The 16257-nt window shown below is 43.9% G+C and overlaps 1 protein-coding gene across 1 annotated transcript in view; it reads left to right on the forward strand.

Annotated features, from left to right (window-relative positions):
* The window catches only part of LOC121278961 (microtubule cross-linking factor 1), a 235299-nt gene that overhangs the window by 162018 nt on the left and 57024 nt on the right, over positions 1 to 16257 (forward strand). The window contains exon 11 of the mRNA XM_041189583.1: positions 963 to 1214. Within this exon, the coding sequence (XP_041045517.1) occupies positions 963 to 1214 (252 nt within the window). The remainder of the gene's footprint in view (positions 1 to 962; positions 1215 to 16257) is intronic.

Consider the following 16257-nt stretch of genomic DNA (forward strand, 5'->3'; position numbering starts at 1 on the left):
AACGCTTCTACCTTGGTCCCTAACGATTAAGAGCTTCATGAACAGTGTTGTTCCGTTACAATCAACCCCATCTGAAGCCTGCATCGCCTTGTGGAAAGACCGGCTCGCCAGTCTCGAACAACCCCCAGCGATGGAAATTCTACCAGATGAAAGCCTTCCCCCAGGAGCTAATTGAAACTGGGCAACCTGGAAGTGCCTTAACAGACTTAGGACTGGTGTAGGTCGTTCAAATGTGTCACTAAGCAAATGGGGATATACAACCTGCCCGACAACTTGTGAATGTGGACCTGAGCCACAGACTATGCAATGTTTATTGCAAGAGGAACCCTGCATTGTTACAGATCTTGCCGAATTCAACAACAAGGCGCAAAAATGTGTCCAGTTCTGGCTGGGCCATGTATAGACTGTCCGTGGACACGATAAAAAGAAGCTATCTCAACAACAAGCTGTATTAATGTAACACTGTTTGAGGATCGCACCTGGAAACCTTCCTGATCCATCTCACTCAGTTGGAGCATCTAGCTATTTTTTTTATATTTGTTTGTGGGATGTGGGCATCACACGTTTATTGCCCCATCCCTAATTGCCCTCATTCAGAGGGCATTTTAAGAGTCAACCAGAGTCACATGTAGCAGATTTCCTTCCCTAAAGGGCATTAGTGAACCAGATGGGTGTCTACTGATATTCATCATCAGATTTTTAATTCCAGATTTTTTATTGAATTTAGATGTCACCATCTGCTATGGTGAGATTTGAACTCCGGTCCCTACAGTATTACCCTGGGTCTCTGAAATACCAGTCCAGTGACTATGCCACTGCCTCCCCCAATTTGCTGCAACTAAGCCTGTCAAGCTGTTATGAGATTTCGAATTTCTTTGTAGAGCTCCTGATGTTAGAATTGAATAAATACTTCAGCATTAACAATTAATTTTGGTATTTGGAAACTACATTTTTTTTGGCAGTTTGAAGAGCGGGTCGGGAAGCAGTCTGCCAAGAAGGGCTCCATTGATCCCAAAGAAGTGTTCAAGCGGGAGAGGGAGGAGCACCGGAAGCTGTTGGCCGACAGTCACAGTCAGGTGATGGATCTCCACTGGCAGCTGCAGCACTCTGAAAAGAACTGGAAACATGAGAAGGTGGAGCTGCTGGACAGGTTTGACCGAGAGCGACGAGAGTGGGAATGGCAGATGAAGGAGCTACAGAGCAAACTGGAGCAGGTGGGTACCAAGGAGGAGCTTGTCAGGGGAAAAGGAATCACATTGTTACTGAAGAGGCTGTCATTGGTTGAAGCTGGTTACTTAAAGTTGGGCTCCATCGCCTACTGAAGTCTGATTTTACATCCATTGCTACAGTGTGTTTATTCGAAGTGGATGTGTGGTACTGCAGATGTAGCTTGCATTGAAAGAGTTGCCAAAATAATATCTCTCATCAGTAGGGTCAAGTGAGTCGGGGAAGAGGGAATGTGAGATACTGTTCTTCATAATAAATAAAATGTAATCTTTACCATTCAGAACAAAAGGTGCATTTAGCAGGAATTGACTGAGAAAAATAGTGTGCTGCTGAGATTTTGTACTCAATAAGGAAATCTTCCCTCTGATCACTGTTTGTTAGTGAAGTCAGAAACCAGTTCTCTTAAGGACATTAAAGGCTTCGCAGGAAATAACAAACATTGGTCGGAGAGAGCGAATTTCCTCACCATTTTCAGCATATTTCCAGTACAACAGTCCTACTCTTCACAAAATGGTTTCATTGGCTGTAAAGCACTTCAGGATGTCCTGAGGCTGTGAAAGACGCTGTAAGAAATGCAAGTGCATTTTTGTGGCAGAAAGATCAGGCACAAGATGTGGCAGCCAGTGTTCTTCTATAAAAAATCACACCCCCGGCACTGCCTCATGTTTCCGGTTCCTTTTCATAATGTGACCTTTTATATTAATGTGAGGGGTTTCTGACTCTGAAGATTCTAAGTTAATGACCTTCATTGACAGGTTCTTCTGTTGGGAAACATATTTTGGGCCAGTTTATTTCTTGCCATTCTGCATAAACGCCTGGACTTGCTTCACAATGCTTATAATAGAGTCAGCCCACCAGCAGATCATACCCCCCTTCCCCCTCCCGCACCGCTTATCATAGTCTGGGCTTCTCAGCAGCAGGTATGGCATTACCTAGGGGAACATGCTTGTTCTCCATTATCATGGAGGAAGAAGAGCAGCAGAGGAGATTCAGGCAGCCTGTGAGGAGAACGGTGTGGAACTTCAAGAGGACTTAGACAAGTTGGTGGGGTGGGCAGATAGGTGGCAGATGAAGTTGAATGTGGAGGAGTATGAGGTGATGCATTTTGGTAGCAAGATCATGGACAGATAATATAAAATAAGGGGTGAAATTTTATAGGGGGTGCAGGAGTAGAAAGACTTGGGTGTATATGCGCATAGATCATTGAAGCTGGCAGGACAGGTGGAGAGAGCATTTAATAAAGCTTATAGTATCCTGGGCTTTACTAATAGGGGCATAGAGTACAAGAGCAGGAAGGTTATGCTGATTTTATATATGACACTCGTTAGACTTCAGCTGGAATATTGTGTACAGTTCTGGGCACCATATTATAGGAAGGATGTGAACACATTGGAGAGAGTGCAGAAGAGGTTTACAAGAATGATTCCAGGGATGAGAAACTTCAGTTATGAGGATAGATTGGAGAGGTTGGGACTGTTCTCCTTGGAGAGATGATGGCTGAGAGGAGATTTGATAGAGATGCTCAAAATCATGAGGGGGCTGGACAGTGTAGATAGGGAGAAGCTGTTCCCACTCGTAAAAGGATCAAGAACGAGAGGGCACAGATTTAAAGTGATTTGCAAAAGAAGCAAATGTGACGTGAGAAAAAACTTTTTCACAGAAGGAGTGGTTCAGGTCTGGAATGTACTACAAGTAAGTGTGGCTCAATCAAGGCATTCAAGAGGACATTAGATGATTATTTGAATGGAAACAATTTGCAAGGGTACGGGGAAAAGGCAGGGCAATGGCACTAAGTCATAATGCTCATTTGGAGAGCCGGTGCAGACATGATGGGCCAAATGGCCTCCTGTGCCATTACGATTCTGCGTTTTTTTTTCTGTGGCTCTGTGATTTCTAAGGAGGCTGCACCTCACACGATATTATCCTCATCGTGGAATGCACAGGCAGTGTACAATGAGATGTGCGTGTGAACTGTGAGCTTCATCAAAGAGACAGTAGGGCAACACTGTCACCTGCATGAGGAGCTGCAGCCAGCCTCTTTTGCCTGCATTGCTTTCTCTGTGGCTATGAGAACAAGAACACAAGAAATAGGAGCAGGAGTAGACCACAAGGCCCCATCGAGCCTGCTCTGCCATTCAGTACGATCTTGGCTGATCTTGGGCTTCAACCCCATTCTCCAGCCCGCTCCCCATTTCCCCAATTCTCTGAGAGACCAAAAATCTGTCTATCCCAGCCTTAAATATATTCAACAATAGAGCACCCACAATCTTCTGGGGTAGAGAATTCCAAAGATTTACAACCATATGAGTGAAGTAAATGAATGCAACCACAGGACTCAATAGTAATGGCTCATCAGACAACCACAGGGGATCCCAACATGAAGTCAGCCCATCAGCACTCTAATTTCCATGTGCTAACACCAGATTTATCACATCCTACATCGATTTTATGCCTATCATTACCCCAGTGAAAATGAAAATTCATCCTCAGGAAGTGTTCCCACTATATTTATGACGTCACTAGCAGACAGTGATCAGAGCAAATCTTCCCTAAAAAGTGGGTGAAATGACAACCTTGAAATTAGGTACAAGGAAATTAACTATAGTCCTCAAGGTAATGTTGGCATCGATCTCTATTAGAGAGAGAGAGAGGGGGAGAGACAATGGTTATATAACTTGAGGGGCACCACTCTACATCAAGCATGGGGCAGGATGAGGAGGCAGATCCCAAGTCTACCTCAGCCGGAATGGGACTTGAATGCTTACATTGGAGGCAGTTCAGAGGAGGTTTACCAGATTAATACCTGGAATGAGCAGGTTGTCTTATGAGGAAAGGGTAGAACAGTTGTTTCTACTGGAGTTTAGAAGAGTGAGAGGTGACCTGATTGAAATATACAAGATCCTGAATGGTGTTGACAAGGTGGACGTGGAAGGGATGTTTCCTCTTGTGGGTGAGTCCAGAACTAGGGGGACATTGTTTTAAAATTAGAGGTTGCCCTTTTAGGACAGAGAAGAGGAGAATTTTTTTCTCTCAGGCGGTTGTGAGACTTTGGAATACTGCCTCAGAAGGCAGTAGAGGCAGAGTCATTGAATATTTTTAAGGCAGAGGTAGTTAGATTCTTCTTAGGCAAGGGAATCAAAGGTTATCGGGGGCAGATGGAAATGTGGAATTCGAAACACAAACAGATCAGCCATGATCTTAATGAATGGCAGAGCAGGCTTGAGAGGCCGAATGGCCTACTTCTGTTCCATTTCGTATGTTCATATGTTGGTGTTATTCTGAACCACATGTTAGCCATCCAGGTTAACTGGCCCATTAGTCTTGGAATTATGCTTGAAATGCTCTTTTTCCAGAGGCTGTTTCAAATCTTAGGTTGGAATTGCCATTTCTGAACATTTTGATCAGATACAGTAGTTGGTTGGCAGTACAGGACCTGAGTTATGCTAAAAAAAAATCATATTGAAGATTTTCATCTTGCACCCATCAGGCCACTTCATAAGAATACCAATGTAAGGGGAAAACAACAATTTATACTGCATGAGGAGAGAGTGCTGATTGGTTGTCATGTGGGCTCTGGTTGGTAGAGGCATTGCCATGGAGAATGTACCAGTGATGATGACTGACAGTTAACTGCCAAGCATAGGAACCATAGAGGTCATATGGGGCCATAGGGGTTTTTGGGGCCACATCTTGGCATGGGGGCATGAGGGGCCATGGGGTTTGTCTTGGGAGCATACCTTGGCATGGGAAGCAGGAGGAGGACCTTTTAAACTGGTCCCCTCATGCAGACTGTGGTTCACGACATCTCAGCTACTATAAACTACGTCTCATTGAAAACCTGGCTCGATTCCCTGAAAATTGCGGAGGACTAGGATATGCCTATCCTTTCAATGGAGTCGACCAGGTCATACAAACATATGAGCTACAAGTAGGAGTAGGCCACTCAGCCCTTCAAGCCTGCCCCACCATTCAATAAGATCGTAGCTGATCTGACTGTAACCTCCTGCCTACCCCTGGTAATCTTTCACCGCCTTGTTTATCAAAAATCTATCTACCTCTGCTTTGAAAACATTCAAAGACCCTGCTTCCACTGCCTTTTGAGGAAGGGAGTTCTAAAGATTCACTACCCTCTGAGAGAAAAAATATTCTCCTGATCAGGTCAGGAGTGCAGGGTGCAGGCTTTTGACCCAAACCAGCCTACATCCTTAAAAGATGCTACCAAAAGTTGGAAACCCTGGGAATGGGGTCAGGAATACTGGAATCAGGTCCCAGCTGCTGCTTTTACAGGGCTCCTGAGTCATCCTGACTCAGTGGAAATCCAGGCCATGGTGAGCAATAGGGCCCCTTGTTGTTTATATATCCAATTATTGTCCTGGTTTGTACGCTCTCAGCTTCAACTTGACAATTCTGAAAATCTTCTGATTGAAACATCAGAAAGAAAATCCACAAGTTATGGGAGAATGTTGCATTGAATCAGGGGTTTTGGCTGAGCATATGGGCCTGCTTACTAAACCACAGTGCACAAGTATTCACATTTGATGCAACTGAAAATGGATATCAAACACAACCCTCCAACCTCATACTGCTTCTGTGGCACCCCGCGCCTACAGGATAGCAAAACCACCAATAAACCGGACCCTAGGAAACCATGAGCAGATCCAGAACTAGGACACCAATGAGCTAAAATCTGTCTGTGCAATATTAGTAACCAGCGGGTTTTCACAGCCATCTAGTAATGCCTCAGTTTGATATTTTACCGCAAATAATATCTTGTTTTAAATAATAATTGGTGGGTAAAATAAATTTCATAAATTCAACATTATTAACACATTTGTTGCTGATATTTGTGATTACAGCCCACAGGAATGTTGCACACAAGCCAGAGAAAGGGAAAAGCAAGCATTCATATCTGAATATCAAAATGGGAATGGTAGGGTCGTGGTTATGGGCAGAATTTTACTTCCTGTGGGCAGAATTTTACTTCCTGTGGGCAGGCGCGAGCCCGACACGATCGGGCCTAAAATCACGCAAGGAGACATCAGGCGAGCATCCCGACATCATCATGCACTCGCGTGATATTTCGCATAAGTCCGAAGCGCGCCTGCCAACAATTGAGAGGGCTATCAAGCCCATTAACGGCGCAGTTGTCTCCAGTTTTCCGTGGCCCGGCCAGCCTTACAGTTGGCGAATTGGCCAGGCGGCCTTTGCACTTTTCATCGAGCCTCACCCAAGGGCGGGATGAAATTTCCGTTATGAAATAAAATGAAAATAAATATCCGTGGAGAGCATTTTTAATCAGCTCTATTTCCAGGTGCTTGATTGTGGTACGTAGGCATTTTTTTTTAATGCAGCTTTTTAAACCCTTCTTTGATTATTTTCAGGTCTGCCGCTCCCTGAGGCAGCTGCCTGCCTCTGGGGAGCTCTCTCGCGGCACTCACCCGCCAACGGCCATCGCCCGCCCCCACCCCGCAGTGCCGAGGTTTTCCGTGTGCGGTTCACGCTTGCTGGCCGTTAATTGGCCAGCCAGCGGGAAACTGCGGTCAGGGGTCGATCACCGGTCGGGGGCCCATTTCCCAACCGCTCCCGGGCCCGCTGATTGCGCACGCCCGCCAAAGGTAAAATTCAGGCCTGTGTTACCGGACTAATAATTTAGACAATGCAAATTCAAATCCCACTGTGGGTCTTTGAAAATTTAAATTCAGTTTTAAAACAGTTTGGTGCTAAAAGCTGGTCTCAGTAGATGGTATTTTCAGATTTTTCCTGGTATTTTGCCTTGCGTTGTATCTCTCCTAACCTTATTCTATTATAAGCCTTTCATGTGTAACAGAAGGAACCTTAGTGTTACCATCTTTTTGGACACATTTTTCTGTCGACTTTTCAATATTGTTAATTCTTATGGGCACATTTATCATGTAAACTTGTCAAACTATAACTCTCACCACTAGATGTCGCCCTTCTGCACAAATTTTTAAAAGTGCATTTTGGAAATTTTTCAAGCAGCAATTTCTTCTCAGTAATTGAAATTTCTAATGTCCAAAATAAGAGTTTAAACATACTTCAAAATGGCGTGATTAAACTAAAACACTGATTTTATTTTTATCCCATTCAATGCCTTCATTAAAGGTTTTCCTTGAAAGCATCAATCATTCCTCAAACATTTGCCGTGATATTTTTTGCCCAGAGCTGTGATGCCATGAGATGAATTTGGATTGTACCATGTGACTGAATTATCATTATATCTTTTGACTAGCAAGATGGCAGAAGAAGAACTAGATAGACCTTGGTCTTGTTTCGGCCAGCAATTCCTATATTTCTATATGGGATATGGGGTAGACCATTTAGGACTGAGATGAGGAGAAATTTCTTCACCCAGAGAGTGGTGAGCCTGTGGAATTTGTTACCACAGAAAGCAGTTGAGACCAAAACATTGTATGCTTTCAAGAAGAAGTTAGATATAGTTCTTGGGGTGAAAGGGATCAAAGGGTGTGGGGAGAAAGCGGGAGTAGGCTATTGAGTTGGATGATCAGCCATGATCATAATGAATGGCGGAACAGGCTTGAAGGGTCCATTGGCCTACTCCTGCTCCTATTTTCTATTTTTCTATATCCTGTCTAAGCATTTGCATTGTGCCTGATGTCCTAGGATGCATTAATATCATTCTGGTTTTCAAGATTGCTGGAAACCTTGGAGAAATTGCTGTTTACTCTATTTTTGAATTCTTTCTCAGGAAGTGGTGGTTACTGGCAAAGCTAACATTCATTGCCTGTTCCTATCAGTCCTGAGAAGATGGTGGACTCCCTCCTTCAGTCACTGAAAGGAGTTTGATAAAATTTAGTAGCTTGTTTTGCTGCTTCAGGGAGCAGTTAGTGTGGGACTGATATTACATGTAGGTAAGGGTAATATGTACAGAGTATGGCAGTGCAGTGGTGGGTTCAAATCCTACCGCAGGTATTGTTAAATTCAGTTAATTAAATAAATGTGGAATTAAAAAACTACTATTAGCAGGTGGTGATCATGAGATCACTGGGGATTGTTGTTAAAGAGCAATTGAGTTCAATAATGTCCTTCAGAGAAGTAAATGTTCTGTTGTTACCTGGACTGGTCGCCATCTGACTCCAAACCCCCCAGCAATGTAATTTACTCTTAACTGCCCCCTGAAATGGCCTAACAAGCCATTCAGTTTTATCAAACTGCTACAAAAAAACTGGAATCCACACAGGCTACAGTGGCTCAAGAAGGCAGCTCACTTTTCCCGGGCATTTAGGGTTGGGTAATAATTGCTGCCCTTGCCAGAATCTCATGATCAAATAAAAACGTTTTCTTCATTAGTGAACCGGTTAGATTTTTAGAATAATCTGACAGCTTCCTGGTCACTTTCACTTTTCAAACTCTCCGACTTTTAGGGTGGAATTTTCTGGATTATTCGTCGTGTATGTGAGGTTGGGTCTCACAGCCCTTTCAGCCTGTGGGTAGTCCTGACAGATCACCAGTTTTATTTTAATGAGGCTCAATGGTGAAATTAGGCGCGGGGAATGCAAAGCAGGGAGGGAACTCCATTCGTCTCTTCCTTGGAGCCGAGCCACCCATTGTGATCTAAACAGGAGGGCCAGTCAATCAAAATGAGCTCAAAATTCTTAACAATATCATCTATGGTAATTTCATAGCTGGCTTCAGCCATCCCTTTGAGGACTGCTGACCTGACTGCTTTGTCTACAGTTCCAGTGGGCCAATTCACATTTCGTCAGGGCCATATCTATGTCTTGGAGGCATTACACATTAATGACGTTCTAGCGGGAGCCCAAGGTGCCTATTTTCCCGCATGCGCCAAGATAGGGGAAAGCCGCATGTCAGGTGCAACAGAATGTTAAGTCCTCCAGTTTCACCTTCGACCCCCTACAACAGTATCACAGAATCTTTACAGTGCAGAAGGAAGCCATTCGGCCCACCGAGTCTGCACTAGCTCTCTGAAAGGGCATTCCACCTAGTCCCACTCCTTTGCCTTATCCCCTTAACCTTGACCATTCTCTCTTTTCAGGTAGCAATCCAATTCCCTTTTGAATACCTCAATCGAACCTACCTCCACCACGCTTTCAGGGAGTTCGTTCCAGACTCCAACCACCGTCTGGGTGAAAAATGTTTCCTCACGTCACTTGTACTCCTTTTGCCAATTATTTTGAATCTGTGCCCTCTAGTTCTTGATGTTCCCTTGAGTGGGAACAGCTTCTCACTATTTACCCTGTCCGTGCTCCTCAGGACCTTGAATACCTCGATCAAGTCTCCTGTCAGCCTTCTTTTTTCCAAGGAAAACAGTCCCAACCTCTCCAATCTATCCTCATAGCTACAGGTCTTCATCCCTGCAATCGTTCTTTTGAATTTCCTCTGTATTCTGTCCAATGAATGACATTATAGGAAAAAACAGGGCACGAAACAGGTTATAATTGGCCCATTTCGATTACTTTACAAAAATCTGTGCCTGTATGAAACCTTTTCTGTTGAAAATGACAAAATAGATTTTGGTCATTGCTGAAAAGAGAGAGATGTTGCCGAAGCTTTTTGTCTTGCGCTCATCAGGATAAATGGAAGAATTCCAAATTTCTAATGATCACAGCAATTTAGACTACAGGAGAAAATGATCTTATTGTTCTTTCCACAGCAATGGCTCATCCAATCAGTCAACTCGGCATCCAATCAGCACCATTTTGTCCTGTGGCATAAATTGTTGTAATCATTTGAAACTTGGCATTCTTGCATTTGTTCTGGTGAGTGCAAGATGAAAAACTTCAGCAACATGTCTCTCTTTTTGGCAATATTCAAACTCTGTACTACCAATGACTGTAAAATAGATTTTGTTAAAGAGTCAGTGCAAGAAATTCTACCTTTTGACCAGGTGAAATATTACTTGTGCATCTTGGAAAATGGTGCACATTCCATATGTTCAGTCTACAGCGTTGATCTTTAGCTAGCAACACTTCAAAAATAATTCAGTTGATAAACTTAAACAAGTTGTCATGAAATGGGTAATGTTCCGGTGCTTTTAACTTCTTTCTAAATTTTACTTTGGGAGTTAAAAATTTCAGCTTTTGTTTATTCATCCATGGGATGTGGGCTTCGCTGGCTGGGCCAGCATTTATTGCTCATCCCTGGTTGCCCTTGGGAAGGTGGTGGTGAGCTGCCTCCTTGAACAGCTGCAGTCCATGTGGTGTAGATACACCCACAGTGCTGTTAGGAAGGGAGTTCAAAGATTTTGACCCAGCGACAGTGAAGGAACTACGATATATTTCCAAGTCAGGATGGTGAGTGACTTGGAGGGGAACTTCAGTTGGTGGTGTTCCCATCTATCTGCTGCCCTTGTCTTTCTAGATGGTAGTGGTCGTGGGGTTGGAAGATGCTGTCGAAGGAGCCTTGGTGAATTCCTGCAATGCACCTTGTAGATGGTACACACTGCTGCCACTGTGCGTCAGTGGTGGAGGGAGTGAATGTGGATGTTGTGCTAATCAAGCGGTCTGCTTTGCCCTGGACGGCGTCAAGCTTCTTGAGTTACTGAGAAAAAAACTGGACAAAGGTTTTTTGAAAAAGTATAATGAATGAACCAATTGGCTCATCAACCTACCGTGATGGCAAAGTTCACATGTGAAATGTGTACTTAGCAATTTACAGTGGGAAAAATGGACATAAAAGTGTGAGCAAAATATGTTAGATTTGTGGACAGTAGTTGGATTCAGACATAAGGGGAGGGATTCTAAATGCCTATGAGTTTCTGCTTAGGAAGCTATTGGTTTCAGTTAGATACCTGCCCAACTGCAGCAGAATAACATTTATATATTACAGTAAAACTCTTGACGTCAATTTTAACCATACTTTCCCAGGGGAAACTGGTTGTGCAGGCAGTTAAAATCAACCAGGTGACTAACTCACCCTCTCTAGATTCTGCCGTCTTTAATTTTAACCTGATCTTTTGAACAGTCAGCGAAAGCTCCCAGTTATAACCAGTGCCCTCCTTCTTCAAGCATGCACATTGGCATCAGGTGATGTCATCGCCCCCCCCCCCCCCCCCCCCCCCCCCCCCCCCCCCCCCCCGCCGCCCCCAGCCATCTTAATTCTGACCTGAGTGGGGAAGCTTACTCTTTTCCTGCTGGTTAAGGTCAAGTGAGACGAGGATCAAAAGCAAAAGAGGCAATGTTAACCGCTGGAACTCATCAACGTGTCACTGACTGACTTGCCACCTGGAATGAGTAAGAACAGGGCAGGAGGTGACTGCTGGCCTCCAGAGATCTGTGTAGTTGTTGGCTGCCCGCTGATACTCAGGTATGTGTAAGGTGGCGGGGAGGGTGTCTCGCGATAAAGAAGCAGGGAGGCCTAAACATTCCTTGTGGGGACAGGAGGAGCATTCCTGCTCCTCTGGACCCCACAGAGGCAAGTAAAATCTTATCGTGAGTGACCAGTTTTGCTTCCAATAATCTTCTCACTTCACTTACCTGACGGGGAAGCCACAATGGCTCCCCAGCTCAGAATGGAACCTAAATTGCGATTGGAGCTGATGGCTTGGTCAGATCATCTAATTATTTTTAAAAGGACGCTACTGGTTTCTGGCAGTTGCCTTTGCTCCCTGCTCAGGAGAACAGGTTAAAACTGAAGACAGTGGGACATGATGGGTAAGCAACCCAGTCGATATTACTTGACGACCCGGCCTGTTTTCAAAACTGTCAAAACCCCTTCAAGGCCTCAGATACTATCCAGCTCAGCATTTAAAAGGTTTAGTCTGGACTCAGCATAGGAAGGGGGCCAGAGGGCCCAACCATAGCCCCAGCAGTCAGGAGATATAACTGACGTGATGTATTTCACACCCTCAAGACAGCAGAGCTGGAAGTGGCCTGGAGACAAAGACAGAGGAACAACAGATGGAAGATGACAACAAAGCCTAACACAAGATAAAAGCTAACGGAGAACCAGATGGTTTCCTGAGCTATTTGCTAATGGAACAGAAGCACACCTGACAGTGCGCTCACACCTGTTTACACTTGGAAATGCATATCCATCACGAGGAGGTGACAAAAAACATGCAAAATAGCCTGCCACCAAAAACCAATGTTCCAGAACCTTGATATCAGGACTGGCCTCATCCATATTAAGCTATTAAAAAATTACAATCAAAATCAATACAGAAACAAAATCAGAACATGTCTGAAACACATACAGTCACATAGTTTTAAACTACATCAAGATCTCAGCACCTCTGATCTGTGATTTATGACGAAATTGTTGGCTTGGTTTGCAACATGTACTTCACAAAGGCCTGGATTTTCACTCCTGGGTTGGGAGTGCAGGGGCATTTCTCAGCTCTGCAAACCTGACCTGGGAAAATGTGCCCCAGAAGTTGGGATTTTTGTTCCAGGGTGGTGGGGTTCTCTGGGAGTCGGGTGCCTCACCCTTGGGAACTAGTGCCAGGCGCGAAGGCAGGCTAGGAGGAAGGCCTGCCTCTGTGCTCCAGCACTGTGCCCAAGCTTTTAAAAAAAACCCTCCAACCCTCACCCCCTCATCCTGCAACACTGCTCATGCCCATCCATGCCAAACCCGTGCCCCTTTACCCACTCCGATGGCCCCTCATACTCTCCATGCCAACTTATGCCCCTATAACCACCCCATGGCCCTTCCTAGCCCCGATGCCAATTTAGCTTAAATTTATGCCAACAAATGCCCCCCACCTTTGCCCTTACACCTACCATACCAACTCACCCAGCATCCATCATGGGCAGACCTCAGGACCCATGCTGAGATTAAATAAAATAAAGTTCTAGGAATCTGTTACAGACTTTATTTAAAAATCTCTCATTCATAAAAACCCATTCACTACATTTACATTCCTTCAAGTACATCCTTAGAAAAGCAAACATTTCATTCATGTTTAACCACTTATCAAAGCAAACATTGGAATTGATAGTCCCACTTCAAAGAGTCTATAACTACTTGGAGCTGTCTATCAAATAGAAGGCACCCTACTATGATAATGAAATTTATGAAATCAATCATGCATCACTAATCCAGTAATGGTAGTCCTCAGGCTTATGTCAGCAGAGTGAAATAGAAAGCAGTGATATTTTGAAAAACTGCAGACATTTTTCAAAGATTTAAAGGGAAGTAGTTTTAAATGCTTTGTCAGCTTGACAATTGCTTCTTGCAGTTCATTTTGACACTTTGACAATTGCTTCTGACAGTTCATTTTGACATTTTTGACAGTTCCAATGAAATTGACAATGAATGAGTTTATGCAATTTTTTACACACATTCATGCCTACTTTTAGAATCCCAAGGGGTACCCTACCTCTCCCGCAAAGGGCACCTGACCTCCCCCAAAGTTGTCCCAGACCATATCCAAAAGGGTACCCTACCTCTCCAAATACCCCACCTCTCCACAGGACTCCATAAAGTTTAGACCTTCTCCTACCAGATCTAATCCATGCACGTCGTGTTTCACACACAAAAGCTACACATAAGTGGTGGCAGCTGCTGATTTATATGGGCAGCTGCCTCTGCAAAATGCTCAAGCGCAAATCCCGACTGGGGCCAATTCCTGCCGTCGAGAAAATGGGAAGTGCCGTTTTCGGGTTGGGGTGGGTGGGTGCAGGACTTCCTCGGATTTCGGCCTCTTCTGCCATTTCCGCAATTATGGAGAGCCTCTCTGTTATTGCGAAATCCAGGCCAAAATGGCTGATTCATTTTAGAAACAGAAAACACTAGAACGCCACAGTTGATGGAGGCCACTGTCACGTTAGCCTTTCTTGTCTCAGAAGCTGACGACTAACCTGTTATTCCATTCCAATTTTTCAACATCCACACGGTTCATTCTGACTTTGATATTTGATTCATCTCCGAATCTATTGACTCTAGCTAATGCCTCATGGAGAGTGAAAGTGCTGGTGCAGAGGCAGGTTCATTTGACAGTCAGGAATGTGAAAAATGTCACTTTTTAGAAGCTCAGCACTATTGTAGAATGTGGCTGGAAATATCTGTCGGGGGCTGTTTCCACAGTTGATGAAGTATCAGATAGAAACTTCTAGAAGCACAAGATCTTGCAGTAAGAAATTGAATTGAAATGAAATGTATTGATAAACAATACAATAGACAATATTCTGGTTTCTAGTATCTAGCTTGTAATATATAGAAAGGGAGCTGTGGTGTAATTATGTGCAGTCAGCTTCCTGCACGATTAGTCTTTGAGGATTAAAGGATGTTTGACATGGATCAGTACTGTGCCTGCCCCTGTTTGATAATGAAATTTTAAAATATTTTCGACCACTACACCCTTTATTACTTTACAGAACCACTGACAGCTGGGAGATTTGTGTATGGAAAAAGCCAATTATTTTTAATAGTAGGGATTATGCTTCAGCAATGGAGGAGGGAAGGGATTGTTTTGAGGATAACCCAACAGTAGTTGTAGGATAAAGATTAAAGGGGGCTTCCTTATGGAAAAATTTATGAAGCTTCTTAAACTCTTAACTATCTCAGTCAGTGATTGTGTCATATCATAGCCATTTAACACAGTGAGTAGCCTCGTGGGAAGTGACACAGGGTTGGCCCTTTGAATGAGGCCTGCTGTATTTAACTGTGAATCCTGTGTCACAACCCGTGTTCTTAGCAGCTGGGAGCTGTTCAGAGCCATATAATGGTGCCACTGTCTGCGGTGTTCAGTCTATGGAGATTTTAAGGTCTGTCGGTTTTCTCTAAAGGCAGCTTGCTTCAGTCAGTGTCTCAGAACTTCGACAGGAGTTGGGCACTCTCATATGTTGTTTAAAACCTTCCCATCAGCCCATTAATGTTGCATATGAAACTAATGCTTTTGTAAACATTTTTGGCTCATTTCTCTTAAGAAATTTGTGCCGGCCATCTCAGTGCTTTACATGGTATTGTTAGTATGCTGTGCTCTGTCTAGAGCAGCAATGCTGGGCTATGAAAAGCAGTGCCACAAGTAGATTGTATGGTCTCTTCTTCATGACCATCCACTCCCGATTCTGGACCTGTTGTGGAAGAGATATTGATTCAGAAACATAAGCAAGCATTCGTCTCCCTGAGAGCAAAGAGGGGAGTGGTGAACCCAGTACTTAGCTGATTGCTCCACAAGGAAACTCTTCCCAATCCTGTTTCCTTCAGGGCCTCACTGCATCAGAGTCATGAGCTGCCTGATTAGGTTTATTTGTGATAGAGAGAACAGTAATTATAACCATCTGAACTTTTCGGATGAGGAAGATAATATTGATTTAAACTAAGCTGATTTTTTTCAGCCTTTTATTATTTTGCACGTCTGATTTGGCCACTTGCCTTTGCCAGTCTAAAGCTTAACGAATGGTTGCACATTCCAACAGCAATGCAACATGGATATATAAAGAACTCTATCACAGTTTCCAGCATGTAAGACACATTTCTAGCACTGCAGACAAAGTTGGCAGGATTTTACTTTTCACAACAATACCCAAGCAAAACCTGTGGGAAGGAGATGTACACTGGCGTTTCAAAAGAAGAAAGACTTGCATTTGTATAGCGCTTTTCATGACCACCAGATGTCTCAGCCCAATGACGTACTCTTTAAAATGTAGTCACTGTTGTACTGTAGGAAACGCAGCAGCTAATTTGTGCACTGCAAGTTCCCACAAACAGTAATACGATAGTGACCAGATATTCAGTTTTTGCAATGTTGATTGAGAGATAAATATTGGCCAGGACGCTGGAGATAATAACTCCCTTGCTCTTCTTTGAAATAGTGCCCATGGGAGCTTTTGCACTCACCTGAGCAGGCAGATGGGGTCTCTGATTGGCATCTTACCTGAGAGATGGCACCTCCAACAGTGCAGCACTCCCTCAGTACTGATTGGAGTGTCTAGCTAAGCTTTCGACTTCTTGTGCTGTCTAGCTGTAAATTTGCAGTATAAGGTCAGGCCATGAAAGGAAGGTTTGAAGGATCAGCTGGTCCTTTCCTATCCTTCAAATTTGTGCTTGTTTTGTATATTTTTTCTCTTGAGACACAAAATGCAAAGC

This window comes from Carcharodon carcharias, chromosome 6 (assembly GCF_017639515.1).
Source record: "Carcharodon carcharias isolate sCarCar2 chromosome 6, sCarCar2.pri, whole genome shotgun sequence".
Taxonomy (NCBI): domain Eukaryota; kingdom Metazoa; phylum Chordata; class Chondrichthyes; order Lamniformes; family Lamnidae; genus Carcharodon; species Carcharodon carcharias.